Source organism: Triturus cristatus, chromosome 2_1 (genome assembly GCF_964204655.1).
Source record: "Triturus cristatus chromosome 2_1, aTriCri1.1, whole genome shotgun sequence".
Taxonomy (NCBI): Eukaryota; Metazoa; Chordata; class Amphibia; order Caudata; family Salamandridae; genus Triturus; species Triturus cristatus.
The window spans coordinates 463,521,709-463,539,802 of NC_140581.1; the positions used below are offsets into that span (position 1 = coordinate 463,521,709).

The 18,094-nt window shown below is 42.8% G+C and overlaps 1 protein-coding gene across 4 annotated transcripts in view; it reads right to left on the bottom strand.

The window, feature by feature from the left end:
* IQGAP2 (IQ motif containing GTPase activating protein 2) overlaps positions 1-18,094 on the bottom strand; it is a 1,048,054-nt gene that overhangs the window by 401,046 nt on the left and 628,914 nt on the right. For 2 of the 4 annotated variants that reach the window (XM_085632282.1, XM_085632281.1), the window contains exons 9-11: positions 11,885-11,972; positions 11,299-11,462; positions 614-701 (exon numbers count right to left, since the gene is read on the bottom strand). In XM_085632282.1, the coding sequence (XP_085488408.1) occupies positions 614-701; positions 11,299-11,462; positions 11,885-11,972 (340 nt within the window). The remainder of the gene's footprint in view (positions 1-613; positions 702-11,298; positions 11,463-11,884; positions 11,973-18,094) is intronic. The other 2 variants (XM_085632284.1, XM_085632283.1) reach the window with 1 other exon arrangement.

The window sequence follows — 18,094 nt, forward strand, 5'->3', positions numbered from 1 at the left end:
GCAGAGCGGCTAGCAAGCATGCGGGCACCGTTAATGACAGCCGTGGCGCGGCAGCAGGCCCGGCACTGGGCGAGCGGCGTTACTGCCAAGCAGAGGCTGGCTGCAAGGAGGCGAGAGGCGGTTCGACCTCTCCGGGGGTAAAACAAAGTGTTAGACAATAGCAAAGCAGAAGAAAGGCGCTGGAATTCCAAATTACAAAGCAAGGACAAAATACTCAAGGGAGCCATCAGGTTATAGGCTGCAGCCTTGTGCTATTAGGTCGGTGCATCTGTGACGCACTTCAGAACCGTAAATCAGAAATGCAGGGCGGTTTGTCACGGACCTGATTACCATTTGAGGAGTTTGTCCTTAACTTTATCCACATGCAGGAAACATTGTGAGAGTAACCCCGACGCATACTCACCCCAATCGTCAACATACTCCCACTACAGGAAACATGAGGGAATGGAGGTGGCAAAGGTGGGTAATGGTGAAGAAACTGCAACCACAATCAACTGTAAATCACACCAGATATGTTTTGGTATTTGGAAAACAACCATTGTCCCATGCAAGATTCATTAGTCCGCTAAATGCAATGTGAAAATGCGTAGTGTTGTAGCAAAGTTGTACTCACTACGCTCGTAAACCTCGGCTTCCACATTGGCAAGACTAACTTCCTTCTGCACTTCACCTTTGTCGAGCATGACGGGAGCACCTGCTTTCTGGCACACCAGGGAGAAAGAGACTTTAAAACACGCTTTCAAGGCGAGGAACACTGCGCGAGAAAAGCATATTCCACACACCAGGTTATGACGCACTTCCGCTCTTAGAACCCAGGCACACCTCCAATCTCTGGGTCAGTGTATCGTTGCCTTTGACCCTGTACAGCGCTCCGCAGCCTTCGGCTAACTATGCCGCATATATACACACAGTCAACAACAAAGACCGCACATAACACACACCACAGAAAAGGTTATATAATTCACAAACTGCTGCCAGTGCTCTACCCCCACCCCACCCGTGTTTGGTACTGGCCATGTTCCTGCTCCAGTAAGTTTTTACTTTTGTAAAGTTGCACTGCTGTATTGTAGGTTTGCACGATATAATACCATATATACAGCAACGCTATATCGCCAGAACTCTAACGTTCTCAAAGGACGGGAAGGTTTATAGTCTGTCATATGAGAAATAAAAGCCCTTTGGCCTAAGGGTCTGGATGTAGGTGCTTTTTATCCAATAAATCATACTTTTTATCTTGAGGGTGTTAGTTTATTGATTAAATGCCTCTATTGCGTTCTGAAGAAAAAGACCTCTTTGTCTTCTTAACTATGCACCTGGAAGCCTGGCTTATTGCCAAGAATATGTACAATAAAGAAAAACCGAAGTTCCATTTGCAAGACGTAAATCAGCTGGCGAGCTGCGAACTGCATTCTGGCCACACCTAGTCTCACTGTCCTGAAGTGGCCTGGCGGTTTTGTTAAAATCATTTGAATATTCCCAAACCTTTATTTGCTTTTCGTAAAGGCAAAAATCTCCGCCAACATTTAGTGAGAGCAACACTTACGAAACAACTTAAAGGAGATTTGAGAAAGATAGCGGGCCTTCCGCCCGTGGTAGGACATTTTAAATGCAATGGTTGTGCAGACTGTCCATATACCAGTAATTCAAAATTTGTGATGCTGAATGGTAAAAAACACATGCAGAATAACTTTTCAAATTGTAACACGAAAAATGTTGTGTACTCTATGACATGTCCATGTGGGAAAGTATACATTGGACAGACCACCCAAGCAGTTAAAATGAGAGTAATGCAACATCAATCAAGGGTAGGTTGTGGGACGCAGGGAGCTCCGTTGGTCCAACATTTTATGGAGTGCTACCACAATGAGGATGAGATCAGGTGGTCAGTTTTGTTAGTTGTGAAATCGACAAATAGAATGAGCCTACAGACAACACTGAATAAGTTGGAAGCTCGCATGATTGAGAAATATACAGCAGATGTTGGCTTGAACGATCGTGATGAGATCTGGGCACTGATTTAATTGTATGCTGTTGCATTTCGTTACTCACGAGTGACATATTCATATAAATACCAATGTGACACAGAATTTCTTGTGAATAGGTAGATGTATATATATGCTATATAGGCTTTGGATACACACCCTATTATTTTTGTTATCAGAAATTGTGAATTTATACTTGTCGTTTGTTTAATCTGTATTTATTGGTATATTGATTTTGTGGTAGTTTTTAAAATGTATTTCACACGTTGTAATGTAAAAGATGTTGCTGTTTATTAGGTATGGAGCTTTGTAGAAATATATGTATAAAAAAGATTAGAATGTAAGCTTGTCTCTGTGCTGGCCACCGCGTCGCAGCGCGTCACTGAGGTGTACATAGATGTTAGTTTTTAATTTAGAGGAGAACCTGTGATTTCATGCTTTAAGATGGCGCCTAGGGCTCAAGGCGGCAGTGAGGCCCTCATACACATTTTCCATTTTATGTGGATGACGTTAGAGAGCGAGTCCTTTCTCAGTCTTTACGAACGAGCAGTTCTTTCTCAGTCTTTACGAATTATGAGATCGGACACGTAGTCCGTTGATTGTGTTTGCTATCACGTCACAATCACATGACACGCCGAGTCGCGTTTTTAACATAAACGCGCCGGATTTAGAACGCCAAGTGCCGATCGGAGTATAGAAGGTCAGGAGGACGAAAGGTCAGAAGAGACTTAAGGTATGGACCAGGTATTGACTTATGGCTGGGGGATATACTAGGGAGACACACAAGTATTATAGTTATATCCTCTTGTTCTCCCCAGGCTTTATAATTACATAAAAAGAAAGGGAGTGACGTAGAAAGCCCCTAGTGGTTTATACATCTTGGAATAAATATTAAAGGTAAGACAGGGTCGAAGGGTCTTGGTTTTTTGTCTCTACATTTTGGGATATGATTTGGATAAAACCTCTCTCACTAATGTAATAACCTGTTTGTTACAGTGATACTATTGGACTATATACATCGCGGTCCTGACCCCTTGGCGATTGGATCTATAATCATGATGTGAGTGTTATCCTTCAGATGAGTAGGTGTACACTACGTTAAGACAAAATGGTGGAGTGGTCTCTTTCTTTTCACTTGCCTCTACCTATATATTCTTCAAGTTTGGTGTCTGTGCATTTGACTCTGGTACAGGTTACTATGTACATATGACTTGGATGGCATTGTTTGACCACATGGTGTTGGAGGTCACCTTTTGATATATATACACTATCACTACCCTTTGTTATTCAGGGTTTGGTTTTTCCGGTGACACGCGTGATGGTGGTGTTGACACAGAGATTAAGATAGTATTTACATATGGATAGGTACTACATCATTATTTGTTTTTATATAGGTTTGTTTCCTCACCCTTGTCCTGAGGAGGCCAAGAAGTATATTACGGCCGAAACGCCTCCGCGTCGACTTGTTTTGATAAAGAGGAGTCTGATGAGAATTGATTTACCTTTTGATTACTAAATGCACTTTTTTGTGATTAAGGTTTGAGATTAATACAAACCCAATGGGCATATAAGACGACCTCTGAATGTATCACCTTTATGTTATAGGTGAACACTTCTTTTTCTAACAAGTGGGTAGAAGGAACCTATGAATTTTATGTGCCTAGTAGATATTAGTTTTGTATATATAGATGTGAGGTGTGTTTAAAATAAGAATTTCAAAAATTAATTTAAATTAATTGAATCTTAATTACGTTAATTAAAATTACATAATTGTGTGTCCTTGGTTTGTGATTTTTTTGTTGATAAATAAGAAATAAGAATTTATAGCAGAATTAAGCACAGTCATTAGGGTAATATATAGTTCCCAGTGATTACAGAGAGAGATAGATTTGTCCCACCTGGCCATTTTTTTACTTAATTCTGATGGTTTTGTTAGGCATATTCAATTTAGGATTTCCGGAGGGTTGTAATGGGGGCAAGTAGCAAATGACTTAACAAGATGCTTTTTGGTCATGTATGTTGCAGGGGCAGGGGCATGCTTCTGGAGTATATCGAATAACTGGACTTTATCCAGCTATTGTTTGTTTAAAAGAAACAAATCTATTTGACTCTGAATTCCCAAATGATGTGGATGATAGCGCTTGGCCTTTTCCTAGATGGCAGAGTTGGTTTAGTTTTGGGTAGATGGCGTGTGATTTGGCTGGTCACAGAGTAGTTGGTATCAAAGGAATCATCCTCTTTCCATGTCCTTTTAGCTGGTCATGGGGCTTGCCTTTCCTTGGGGGAGTCTGCTTAGATCTGGGAAATACTGGGTCAAAAGGGCTCCTTTTCATCCAGAAAGGAGAACAGCATCAACTAGTTTGAGAGAAAATGTAAGTTTTTAGTTCTGCCTCTCTGCCTGCGTCCTGACATCACTACCCTGCAACAGCAGATCACCCCCTGCCACAGAGCCAATACCTTTACACGGTCTTGGTTTTAAATCACACAGCGAGTGCCCAGCAATGCTCCACACGAAGCACTGGTGTGTCTGAGTGAAGTACTGCTGCAGCCACAGACTGACGCACTGACGCCTTCGCCAGAAGAGAGCAGGCCTGGAGAGGCAGAGCTCTACCTGCAGGCACTCTGGCATCAACCCCTCCAAAGGATCTTCCAGAGACTCTGTGTTTTGGAATGTTGTCATTTATATACACATAACATCGAGAGAATGAATTTTACAAGAGTGCTTTTGGACCAAGTTAAATAACGACCACAAACTGCAACTGTACAATCAATCTTGACACAAGACTAGTGTTTACACCGTGGCTAACATGTGAGACCAAGCACAGGGCGCCAGCCTCGGTCCAGCCCAAATGGAGGCCTCTTAAGCCTTAAGAGAAGATGTCTGGTAGGACTGAAGTATTCTGGCGCCGCAAGGGGTAGATCCACCCAAGTGATCCGGTCTCGCAATGAGATATTGGACCGGAAGCGACACTTACTGTAGCAAGACAGGATTCTCCAGATTAAAGAACCACGAATGCAAAATCCTGCCAGAGGTTAGTTAAGTGATCTTTGCGTGAAAGTGAAAAGCTTCAGAGAGATTACACACATTTGACTTGTATTTATGAGGTTTGCTCACAGATTAATGTACAAATAAAACGAGCTTCTAAAAACCAGAGGAAAAGGCACAGACATATCTCTTTGTGCCGAATAGTGCTGTAATGGGACAGGTGGGATTTTTTCCGCACTGTGAGAAGACACAGGCTGCTCTGGCACAGGCCCGGGCTATTTTAAGTAGGTCATGGATGAAGGGCATGGATTCAATCCCCAGCCTAGTAACTAAGCGATGCCAATTTATGGACCCGCTACCAGGGAGCGGGCTCTGCCCCTCTACCTTCTTTAGGGATAGGGTATTGTAAACTGCATAGACAGACTCAGGAGCAATTAGTATGGACTGCTCATCTTATTTTGTACCTTGCTTCGGCTTCTTGTGTCTTATAAGGCTCAGTCAAAATCTGCATCCCTCACGCATCTGCGCATACTCAAAGACTAGAGTTCTACCATCAGGACGCCACGAGAGGTCTCACAACCCTCAGAGAAGCTTTTCAATACTGAAATAGATTACATCAAACACAAAGCTCCATTCTGAATCCGAGGTCGGAGGGTGAGGCATTGAATAGAATATTGGGCCTGCATTTAGTGCAAACTTGTGTTCAGGTGTTCCTTTTTTCAACGTAAAATTTGCAAAACTGACATCTGTATTGTGTTATGATTTGTATATTGCTATCTATGGCTCCTGCAAGAGACTTAAGTGCAAGGCACTTAAGTGCTTTATCTATCAAGCCTTACCATTAAGTGCCTGCCATGGGGGTCTCCCCGGGAGGTGCCCAGCAGCCCTTTGAGACTGGTACTTCGTTTTACAGAGAGTTCAGAAGTCACCTCACAATACATTTTCCCTCTACTAAAACACCACAGCCTGGGCATATTTACAGAAAGCAGTCTGAGCAATCCACACAGATGTTTCTGTGAGCAGGTGTACTCTACTACAGACCTAATGGCAGCGAACTGCTGGATTTCCATAATACCTATCCACTCATGAAAGATATGCTGTCAATCAGACCCGGTGTTATGGGCAGAACGACAGTCTGTTTCCTGGCCTGGCAGGGAAGCCATAACATGCGGCCCAGCCAGTCCGGGTGCCCCGAACATTAGTCTTTACAGGTTTTCGTGGTACCAAGAGGGGTCAGCGGAGGGACGTTCGAGGAGCGAGGGGAGAGGGGAGATGAATGCAAGGTAGCAGTGATGCAGCACCTTGTGTTCGGAATAGGGCAGCTTCCATCCGAGGGCGAGGCCCACGCCTATATGCATTGTTTCATACAAGTGGAGTGGGGGGGGGGGGCGTGTTAATGCCTGAAAACTTATAGGAAACACAAGAAGAAGCTTGACACAGCATATGACCATGCTAATATCACAAGTCATTTACCTGTTCTCTGCGAAATGTAAAAATAAATAAATAAAGAATACGAAGGGCATTTGAAGGTGACTATTTTCTAATTTTTACCTGGGACTTCTCTTTAAGCACAGGTAGATAGACAGTTAAATGGCAGGCTCGCTCGACAGTTTTGTGTGGTATCTGAATGATAATATACCAGCTTCTTAATAATCTAAGTTGCATTTAGAATGTCATCTTACAAGGTGTTATGTGACACGGTGAATACATGTGTGTTTATGGTGGGTGTTCTGCAGTGGGGACAGTTGGTGGGTGATGTTAAATGGGCTCCTGTTCTGGTGCCCTTACTGTTAGGTGCCAATAAAGGACTTACTTGTCACTCAGCCCGAGTCCCTATAATACTTTGTTTTGAGAGCCTTACCGAGGTCCCTGAGGCACTAGATTGGCACCAAAATATCTTATTCTATTCTAAACCTTTCTACTTCGGGATATTGTGTGTGTGGCCCTTGTCTAATAAGTGGGTTATCACCTTAAGACAATAGCACACAATTGAAAATGAGAAAAAGGCTTCAGCTCACTGCGATGCAGTTATAGGTTTTTATGAGTGTTATTTTTAATTTCCACCCTTTCTATTGAGTTTTCAAATACAGAGTTCTGGGTACTGAGATAACATATTATAAATATCAACAGAAGAGGCAATCGCATTGGGATAGAACGTTCAATGCGTAAGGTAGTTTGATTAACTCTGATATGCGCTATCCAGAAAGAAAAAAACTGTTATTTAACAATGACCTCATACCCATTGATAGTTTTAATAAAACAGTTAAAAATGGGGAACAGTAAGAATGGAGTAACTAAAAAGAAAGGAAAGCGAGGGGTATAGAGAGGGTAAGGAATAGAGGAAATGTAAAGGCAACGTGGGCCAAAACAGATGGTCATTCCATAGAAAGATTCCCACTAGAATGCAGTAAATATAATTATAAGGGATTTTGAGAGGAGATGCTTTTATCTATTTTATTCTGAATATTATTGTGTTTCATTGAGTGAGATTTTAGACCTATGTTGAGAGAGCTGTCGGCGCTTCTTATGAACAGAGTCTCGGCCTACCAAGTATGAAAAGAAAGCTTTCCGAGACCTTTCCATTCTGAGAAAATAGATTTAAGATCAATCGATATGAGTATGTCCAAGAGAGCTACCTCTTCCCTGTGGAGGTTTTGGATAATTGATACTGGATATACCTCAAAGGCGATAAATGCTAGGTGCGGAGACCATTGAATATGTAGAATTTGGTTTATAAGTAAACCGATTTCAGTCCAAAAAGATGTGACACATTTGCAATTTAATAACATGTGATTTAGGTCATCCTTGTGCTCTTTACAACTCCAGCAAACATCAGAGTTGGATCAACCCACTTAAACATTTTTGGCTGGGGTCCAGTGAGACATGTGAGCTACCCAGAGTCAGCATTGTTCCAGCAAGGTGACAATCTTATTTTTGGTCAATTTAAGCCATATATTGTTCCAATCTAATCTTGTAGGGGGATCTTCTGAGTTCTTGTGCAGCATTCAAATCCATTTTTTGTAAGGGAAGTAAGAGTGTAGAAGGATTGAGTGATAATATAGCATACATTTTTGAGACAGCATGTCCACTCATGGCTATTTTAGTTAAAGTGTAAAGGAGATGTGGCGTTTTGTGTTCAGATCACAAAGCCTTAATAGAGAAGAATTTGTAGAAGTCAAAATCATTTAGATGGCATTTATCTCTGATGGTTGATAAAAGATAGAAGGTTAGAGGGAAGGCTAGGGTCATTATATAATAGGATTCCCCTTTTCTGTCCAATCCTCGAACAAAAGTGTGTTCCTGTTCAATTTGAGGCTGTCATTGTGCCATAGGCAGGCAAGGGTGGAGTATGTCAACAACTTATTTAGTTTGGAGTCTAGTTTGCGTATTGCCTGGGCTGTAGCGGTAAGCACGAATAAAGAGTGTTCTAATATGATTTTGTTAGTAGAATTTATAGAGGTATGGCATAGCAGATGCACAAGTGACTGATCTTTGGCAAGCCATGTGGGATGTTGATTACTTGAGAGTTTGAGCCAGTGAATACCTTGTTTAGCTAGGTAGGCAGCTTGATATATTTTACAATCAGGTAAGTTTAACCTCCCAGATGTTTAGGAGTCTATGTTTTTTTAAGTTTGATTCTAGGATTTAGTAAAAACCATAGGAAATTATTTACTAGAGCATTTTTTTTTAAGGAGTCGGAGAGGGAATTGGGAACCTACTTATAAGAAAGTTTACTAGTGGAAAATCAACATTTTAATAGTTTTCTTTACAGCCCCACCATGTGATATATTGTATTGACCATTTCTCTAAAAGATATGGTCAAAGGATGACAGATTAGTTGCATTTGATAGAACGGGAAAGTCTATTTTCAAACCGTACACCAAGATATTTTATTTGATTGCTTTCCCACGAGAGCCCAGTTATCACCTACCATAGTTTTTGTGCAATGGAGATTAAGTGGAAGTTTTTCTGTTTTTAGGTCGAGCCTAGAGCAGCGCATGGGCTGCTTGCTCGACTTTTAGTAAGGGGGTTTTCAAAGTGCTACCCACAAGCTTTTCCTGGCCTAAAGCTTGCGTGCATGTGCGCGTGAACGCGCGCAGCCGCCATCTGCCTTTCTTTTCTCATTAAGGCTTGTTTTACAGTTATGAGCCGTAATGGCTCATTAAGTGCTTTCGCGCACGCGCGCACACACAACTCCCTCCGCCTCTCTCTCCCACTGCAGCCCCCATCTATGCATTCCGCACGGCCAATGCTTGTTTATTTATTATCAACAGCAGTGTAAGAAACGCTTTGTGTTCTCTCCCTCCCACTTTTAGCGGGAGGTGCGCGCTTGTTTCCTTGGGGTCTGCCTCAGGCATGTGTGTCAGCGCCCATTTCACAGAGCGGTGCTAAATGTTTCGGATGGCGTTTCACACCTAATCTCCCCGTCCTGTCTTGCACGCCCTCCCACAATACTGCTTACCTGCCCCACCAACTCTCCGAGGTCACCTGGCTGTGCCATCCCCGCCCATCGCTGCTTGTAAGCAGGTCGTTCTGGCTCTCTATCGAAATCGCACTCTGCACTCAAATGGAGGCAGTAGTATCCCTAGCCTAAGTTCAGGGGACCGGGAGGCGCTGCAGCCCAGTAGGAGGCATGTTAAATGGCTCCCTCTGCTCTGTTTTCTCTTTAATCCTCGGGTCAGGCTCCTTAGTGCTTTCACTTTAAGAGGCTGAATGGGAGCGCCAAGCTGCGTTAACCTGTGCCTCTTAGTGCTGCTCTCCACTTGGCGTTAAAGACAGCCAGTGTCTGTTGGCACTGAGCGCGCCAGCGTGCAGGGGGTTAATGAAGCCTCAGGTCCAGACCCCACTGCTGACTTTGTGTAAAGTGGAGCCTTGGGATTCCCCGTGTATTGACATACCAAGGCATCTTTACTGCCCAGTGACAATGCTTTGCCCTTCTAAAAATACTTGCAATTGTATCATACTCTGCTTCTCTCCCTACCTGTAAGAGTATGGGTTTCCGATTTAACTTTGGATCTGAGAATGCTCATCTAAATTGTAAAAGACATGCGATTGTGCGTCTTTTGCTTTCTCGCATCTAAATTGTGGCTGCTCTTTTTTTATGCAGAAACCTTTAGATGCGCTGCCACTGCTTGAATATAAAGGTCGTCTGACAGCAGCAGCTGCAGTATACAAAATAGATGGATTGATGTAGGAAGGGGTAATGATGCGAGAGTGGCAGATGAAGGGATTGACTAAGGTGCATAGTGAGAGACTGATGAACAGGTGATGCATGTAAATTAATAGAAAGAAATGTAGAAACATTCAGTTCTGGGCGTGGCGTGTGTTTTCATCTCTTGTATCTCCATGTGTGTCACTTTCCATGTCTCTCTCTGTGTTGGATACCTTCCTCTGCCTCTTCCTGCTTCTATCACACTGCCTCTTCAGGTTTTTCTTTTTTGGTCTCTTCCTTTTTGCTTCTTTCACTGTTGCTCTCTTTTCATCTTACAGTCTGTTTCTCCCAAATTAACCTGCATTTCTCGGCTTCTGCTGTGTTTCTTACTATTCCTTTTTGTCTTTCCCTGTCTCATCTGGTCTTTGTGGCTGATTTAATTTCTCTCTTTGTCAGCCTTTCTATGTCTCTCCCTTTCTTTTGCCTCTAAGTCACACTTGAGTGTGTCTATTTATCTAAAGCTGTTTCACTTTGCAATGCACATCAAGGGCAGCTTTGAAGTGATTTAATTTATAGTTGCTCGTTTTTTCCCCTCCAAATACATCGGAGCTGCCAGGGCAATGGAATAGGGCCGTGGTATGTTTACGGTGCACAAAATCTTATCGTTTTTGTATAACACACGGGCTCCACTCTCAATCGCACTCTCTTCCTCCATAAAACAAGCATTGGCACAGCCAATAGGTCTCACTTTTGGGACCTTTTAAGTAGTTCGTTATGCAGCACAATATCCTTGGTGCAACAACATCAACTGTTGCATGGCTAAACACTTATTAGGTCCCAAATGCGAGACCTATTGGCTATGCCAATGCTGGTTTCTTTAGGTGTGTCACCAGAGATCTTCACATAGATTTTATTGTGTTAAGTATAGCAGGGTTGGCTGTTCTTGCTTTTTCTGTACATATTGAAACATCTGTGTATGCCGCAATTTTTTGAGGGACATCTCCAAAAGGTATTCCTGCTTCTATGAGTGTAATAAGTGTTAACCAAACCGCTTACTTATATTTCTCTGAAACATTTATGGAACAATAAATGTTATGACCGAATAAAACCCAAAGTTTTACACACTTACACACACGCACAATTAGAATGTTACTCTTGTGCCTGTTTTACATATTTACCTCCATCTTCAGCCGTCTACAATCAAATAACTGAGTCTGGTACCGCGGTGCATTCTGCCGCTGAACACCAAAGAGGCCGAGAACAGGATGGGACAGACCTGTCATCAATGCCACTTCATCGCCCCTGCCAACCGCTTCGTCTACCTGGATTAGAGCCATGTTGACTGAAGAGAAGACATTGCTTACAGTGGGAGAACATCATTAGCAAATCAAGACAGCAGAGCGCCCTCCAGCTGCAGGCGCCCCACTGTCATTGCATGTATCACCCCAAATTCATACACTCACACAAGGGGGCTGGTGTCAAAGATTAAACTCCAACATAAAGGAGGGTAGATGGCGCCACATTTCCTGTAAGCCGTGGTTCGGAGAATGGTGCCAGGGTATTAGGTATTTAAGCGCAGCACTTAAAAAGCAGATGCAGAAATTGCAAAACAGCAACACGTAAAGCGGCCTTTGCATAACACTTCTGTCCATGCAGCGAATCACTGAAGAACTGAGTGCATGGCACTTCGGACGCTGGTTGTAAATACCATTAGGTGTTGAAAGCAGGCTATGTCCTACTTCAGACGCCATTTTCAATACTTACTGTTGACCTTGTTAATGTTGCCCTGAATCTCAGCTTGCGTCAGCAGCTCTTCATAGGCGTCCCTTTCTTCCTCAGAAATGGTACTGTTCTGAAAAAAGGACCGCACCTTCACTGATTAACAAGAAGTAACGTTTATCTTCTAGAAACGATTGCTCGATAACATTTTCTTATGTTACTTATTTTGTATATTAATATACCGGCCAAATAGTAGACAAATCAATGGCTGGGAGTCTGCACGTGCTCGTTATGTCTGGTTATTTGATAAAACTCCATTCAGCCAAAGTCCACAAGGAGCAAACTGCGTATGTTAGAGTTGGTCGCCAAGTGAAAATGGATAATTTTTACACAGAAATAAATGGGACTTCCTAGGAGTGGAGAGATCTAACAGATATGTAATAGTAAAAAAAACATAAAATGTGCAAATGTTGAAGTGTATCCATGATAGCTATTTAGCACAGTATCAAGGACCTTACATAAAAAAATATTAGTGTCATCCACGTATTAAAACAGTTCACTAATTTATAAAAAATGTTGTTGATGCTGCCAGGCACAGATGTTTCACCCCCTTTATCTGCTGAAACAGAATCCCACTCAGTTGTTCCTTTGGATACCAAACCAGTTCTAAAGCTTTTACCTCTCTGGTTGGAGACAACCACCCACTTGTAAGTGGTCCCTAGATTTTAGCATTTTTCTGCCAACAAAATGCGTATTGGTATCTGCAAAAGTCATTGCAATGGCTAAAGTTACATTTACATATACACTAGAAGAACAACACAAATTATAAAAGCACAAAAACACCTGCTGCAAGTTGATGTCCTCAAATAAACCCTAACCCAAGACTTACACCGTGGCTAAACCAGTCTCCGAAGGAGGGCGTTGTATGTTCTAAGTCTCAGGTATCAAACAGAAAGATACAGTTACCTTACCCTGACCTAGGTACGCCTGCCACCCATAAATGAAACACCCACCCCACAGCGGTGGGGCTGAAAACTGCTTTTCCAAAGCTGCTGAAGGCACAGTAAAGCGCATGCTTCAGGTATTCACTTTTAGGACCTTGTTCCATCCCCATGAAGCTGCAGACCTACTGCATATCGAAGTTTCAGAGCCAATCAGCTGCATTTACAAGGGTGGTGGTAGCAAGGTGCAGAATGTTAAGCGTTGGTTACAGAAGAACACATGCAGATAGGAATAAAGATATCACTGCAAAAGTACCTTTATCCTTTACAACTGGCCGAGTTAAGGCGGACCTAGAGAAGAGATAGAACTGGATGGATTTACTTAAGAGGGAAAAGTCTAATCATATTATATAGAGACTAAACAGGACAGATGTCAATCAAGCCTCAACTCAGGTTAGTACTGAGGAGACGCCACAAGATGACATCGTACAGTTATAAGAAAGACAGACTGCACCAGCGGAGGGCGTCACAGAGGCTACTGCAAGGCGTGATACTCTGAGGCTCAGCAAAGTAGGCAATAGACCTAGACTCCGACCACCAACGAGGGAAAATAGGGGAGGCAATTAGGAACATGCCAAGGGGGAAAGCCCTCGGGGTTAGAGGGACCGGCTCTGACCAGAAGTTTATCAGGTCTATGAAGTGCAGCTCTCTGGAAGTCTCTCAGTGGTGTATAAATGATGCCAGGACACACCGGAAATACCCAAGCTCAATGAGAGACTATCATAGTGATGATGCCCAAGGAAAATGAATACACTTAGCCCAGTCTCCTACAAGTCTTTTTCAATGTTAATCACGGCTATGAAAATATTGAGCAATGTTTACCAATAGGCTTCTGAGGGTGGTGGCCTCATGGGTACATGAGGATCAGTGTTGGTTTATTTCAGGGTGAAGCACTCGGATGAATCTCTGAAGACGTAATCATATAATGCACCATTGGAAGGAACGTAGAAAGAGTGCACATTGATTGCGCTCAACATAGAGAAAGACCTCAACATCCTCGATTGGGAAAACATGATGGCGCTATTAAGAAAAATGGGCTTTGGGCCAGATTTCCTTGGTTAATATGCCTGCTCTACACTAATATGGCAGCCAGGATCAGGTTGGTCGGGGGGGATTATGGTGGGGCAGATTTCTGAGGCATGAAGGATTGGGAAGGCAACCATACTGGTCTACGTACGGTCACCCTTCCTGTTTGCCCTTGGTGTGAGGTTTAGGGGGCTTTCCGGGACTTGAGATATTGGAGTGGGAGCAGTTGTTCATACTATATCAGTCTACGCTGATGAGACACTGGTGTAGATGGCCTCGCGAGTCAGTGCCTATACTATTTTAACGGCTGGAGAGATTCAGCTCAGTTTTAGGACTGCACATCTATTGTGGCAAAATTATCCTTTTCATCCCCTAGTATGACTGAGAAGGCAATAAATAACCCATCAAACTTGGGACTGCACAGGTAGGTAGGGAAGTTCAGCTAGAGGGAAATGTAGGTGACTGATCAATGGAAAAATAATACGACTATAATATGGTAAGAGTGATACACCCTGCCCTTCTCAATGAGAAGAACTGCAGAGGTGAAAATGAACTTTCTCCCCCACGTCTGTTCATTACAAGATACAACGTGACCGCAGAGCAGCATTTAAGGAGTTGGGCTGCCTCCTGATCTCGTTGGTCTGTGTAGTAAAAAGGACCAGAATTAAGTTTTAGTGCTGAAACTGGACTGGGTGGACGGTTAGCAACGAGGTAGCTAGCAAGGGACACTCACGGGTAAAAAAGGTTGCTGAAAGATATTTTAGGGAATGAAGATTTGGTAAAGCTGCTCACGAGGGGAGCAACACTACCATATATAGTTTTTGAGATGGGCACAGTCTGGGCAGATTTCAGAATCCTCCAGAAATCTCCCGCCACGCCCCCCACCCTTTGCAGGGTACCTGGGTGTGTGGTCCTTGCAGCTGTCCAAATGTGTAGCCATGTCCAGTTCCCTGGAGACAACTTCATCACATCTAAAGTAGCACAGGAGACATTTGGAGTCAGAGTTTGCTATCTAGCTAGTGCGGTAAGGAAATATGGACGGCGTTCCTACAAGTGCCTAGGCCCTCGTCTACATGAGTGATCATGTTCGAACCAGGACACAGCCCCAGAGTGGTGTCTCAGCTATACAGGTCGATATGTTAAACTCTACATATGTGTATTAACCCTATTTCCTACTAAAATATAAATATAACAATTTTGATTGTGGTATAAAAGTTATATTGCAAAATGATAAATTGTCTGTGAGCGAGACAGACTCAAATGCAACGGCAAAATGGGAAAGAAAAGGCACTAATGAACCTTAAATTTGTTGGATTTCCAATAGATCCCATCGGCAGGTCAACACTCGTGAATGTGGTAGCGAACTCAAATATAGGTGACAAGTGACCTAATAGTAATAGTGCTTGCAGTGTACAGCTATCCGTGCTCATCGCGGTATACCCGACAAAAAAAAGAGAAGGGAGAAGAGATGCAGGGAGGAAGTGCCTCATAAAACCCCAGCCTACTACTGATATTCACATTTTCAAGTACTTTTGCAATCAAGGATGTGAAGGAATAATTAATATTGACAATTATTTGTTGATACAGAAGGCCAAAATGCCTTCTAGATGAAAGACAGCAGTATGATCACTAATTTATCATAAAGGACGACACTGTAGTGTTCAGAATATCACGGAGCAAGGAGCTCACTTCTTGTAAACCCGGATCCACATTAGCCAATCATTGAATGTTTGAGCTTCAAATCATTAAATAGTCAGTGACTAAATCTACTGGGCTTATATATTGGAGACTCCCACCAAATGTACTGCAAGCAAGGAATTATTGTTGGCAATCACTCATTCCAGAACAACACCAGTGTTTCGGAGGGGGTCTTTTTTAAGGGGATGAGTGCTGCCTAGTTCCCAGAAGTAGTCAGGAAAGGTTGTAGTTGGTCGTGTCAGTAAGGACAACCTTCCCTTTTAGTATTCAAGAAGGGATTTTAGATAATAACTTAATGTTTAGTTTCAGAAGACTAACATGAAATTCTGTATCTATTCAAGACACGGGCCATCAAAGGAGAACCTGCACACTGAATGACCCCAACTCAAACCATGAGGAATTGGTGGGGACTGAGATCTAACTGAAGAAAGTATAAGGAATACCCTTAATCTAACCCAATCAAGGAAATAATCTGGTCGTGTAAGTCTGTGACCTGATGTCAGTAACTGGAAATGCAGAAGGCCATGTTTCGTTCAAGGCTCTACAACATGCACCCACCTCAGTTTATCATCCGTGGAACAAAAATAGGCTGCCAGATTACTAGTGGATGCTGTCCTCACTAAAGACCACCTCACCGTACCTTGACAGTATTACTCTGATAAGTGTACTCCTCTCTTCTGGAACCATTGAAGTCTAGGACGAACTTACTTAAAACCCTAGATTCTCAGAGAATGTGAAAACCTACAAGAGCAAGATTATTTGATCAAGTGCCTCCCCATGGAAAATTGAGAAAATGCAAAATCTAGTTCATGGATTTCTTTTTGTCAGGGTGCAAGATACACAGTGGATACATTAGGTGAGGTTGATGAACTCCGCCTTGCAGATTCCATTGCAGTGATTGATAAAGGAAAGCAGGGAGACTTAAATAGCTAGGATTGATCTGTCAAGTTATTTTGTCAGGCAGCCATCTCCATAAACCAGTGCAGGTAACTCAATGTGGTCTAATGCTACAGACAAACCGAGAAGGACTGTGAACCAGCAGCATCTCCATCAGACAGTTTTCACGTGTGGAATAACTAGGAAACCAAAATGGATTCAGTCTCCGAGCAATTTAAACCCACTGAGGGTAAGTAAGGTTGTAAGTTGTAAGATTGTGACAAGGGCTCAAGCTTGAAGTTTCAAGATGTAAGAAAACAGAGATGTACACGTAGTTCGGTAAATCCTAGCATTAAACGTTGCTGTTGCTATGACACACTCCTGGTCTTGGGAACAATTTCTAAAAGGAGACAACAATTTACTAATTAACAGTGCTGGCAAACAAAGAACCAGTTTCATTACAGTAGCCAGATTGCTTGGGTGCATATGCAACCCAGGGGTCTACACCGCTTCATAGATCATTCTGTGTGACCTCTCAGGGGACAAGTCCCCTTAGCTGATAGAGCATGTTCCCTTAAGGGCAGAGAAGGAGGTAGGACAATAACACTTACCGAGGGGGCACAATCACAACTTTTAAATGTGCTGGTAGATTTCTTACCGTTAATGACACAACAACAGTAAGCATGTATAAAGAGGTCAGGCTGAAAGACTTTATAAGTAAATGATACATACAATTTTAGTAAAAGCAAAATGTCTTGGCTAACCCCAGGCCTACAAATAGGCTTGCTGTTAGTAGCGGCAACATTACTGCCTAAAATCTTGCTCACAGCATGACTTTTCTCTTTCCACCTGCTCTCTTAGTCGGGTGACACAATGGCTAATGTCCTTGCAGAATGCCTGCATTCAATCAGCACAAAGTGGAGGCCCTCTGTCATTCTCCAAGTCTGAGTGAGCAGATTCAGGATTGAGCTTCGGTCTCTTCACCAGTTATTAAATGGATGAAAAATAGGCCAACATTTTAGGGGTTTTAAAGGAAAGAGGAGCTGAAGAATCTGAGGTCTCATTACTTCTCTGTTTTAGTTGAGTGAAGGCAAAACCCCCCAAAAATTCACAGATCTGCTAAAACTCAGAGGCCTGTCTTGAGACTAGTATGTGAAACTTTCCATAAGGTGTGTGACACCATTATTAAAGCATGTTCGAAAACTAAGCAGTCACCTGGGACTTCAAGGGCAGACTACTTGTTCACCTGCCATCTGGGAGGAGGCTACCTAGTGATCAGAGGTAGCATCCTCAGACAAGCCACCAGATGTGACAGCCAGAGAGAAGAAGATGGTCCTTCTTCTCCCGATACCGTAATGAATAGAGGAAACGTAACTGCTCCATGTCTGCTTTGCTGCATTTACTTACATATGGTAGAGAATGTAAACCTGCATCACACCTCACAGGAATGGCCTCACGCCCAAATGGAATCATCATTCCACTGATCCCTGTATCCTTTCAGAAGTAATTCCCAAGGTCCAGCTCAGGGATACCCAGACGGTCTGCATCAGCAAAATGTAATGAAAAAATAAAAAGGTAATTCATTCCACCAATGTGCACAGGCAGGTAGATACTAATAAAACAAGTTATGAACTGTCTGACATCGGAATCAGAG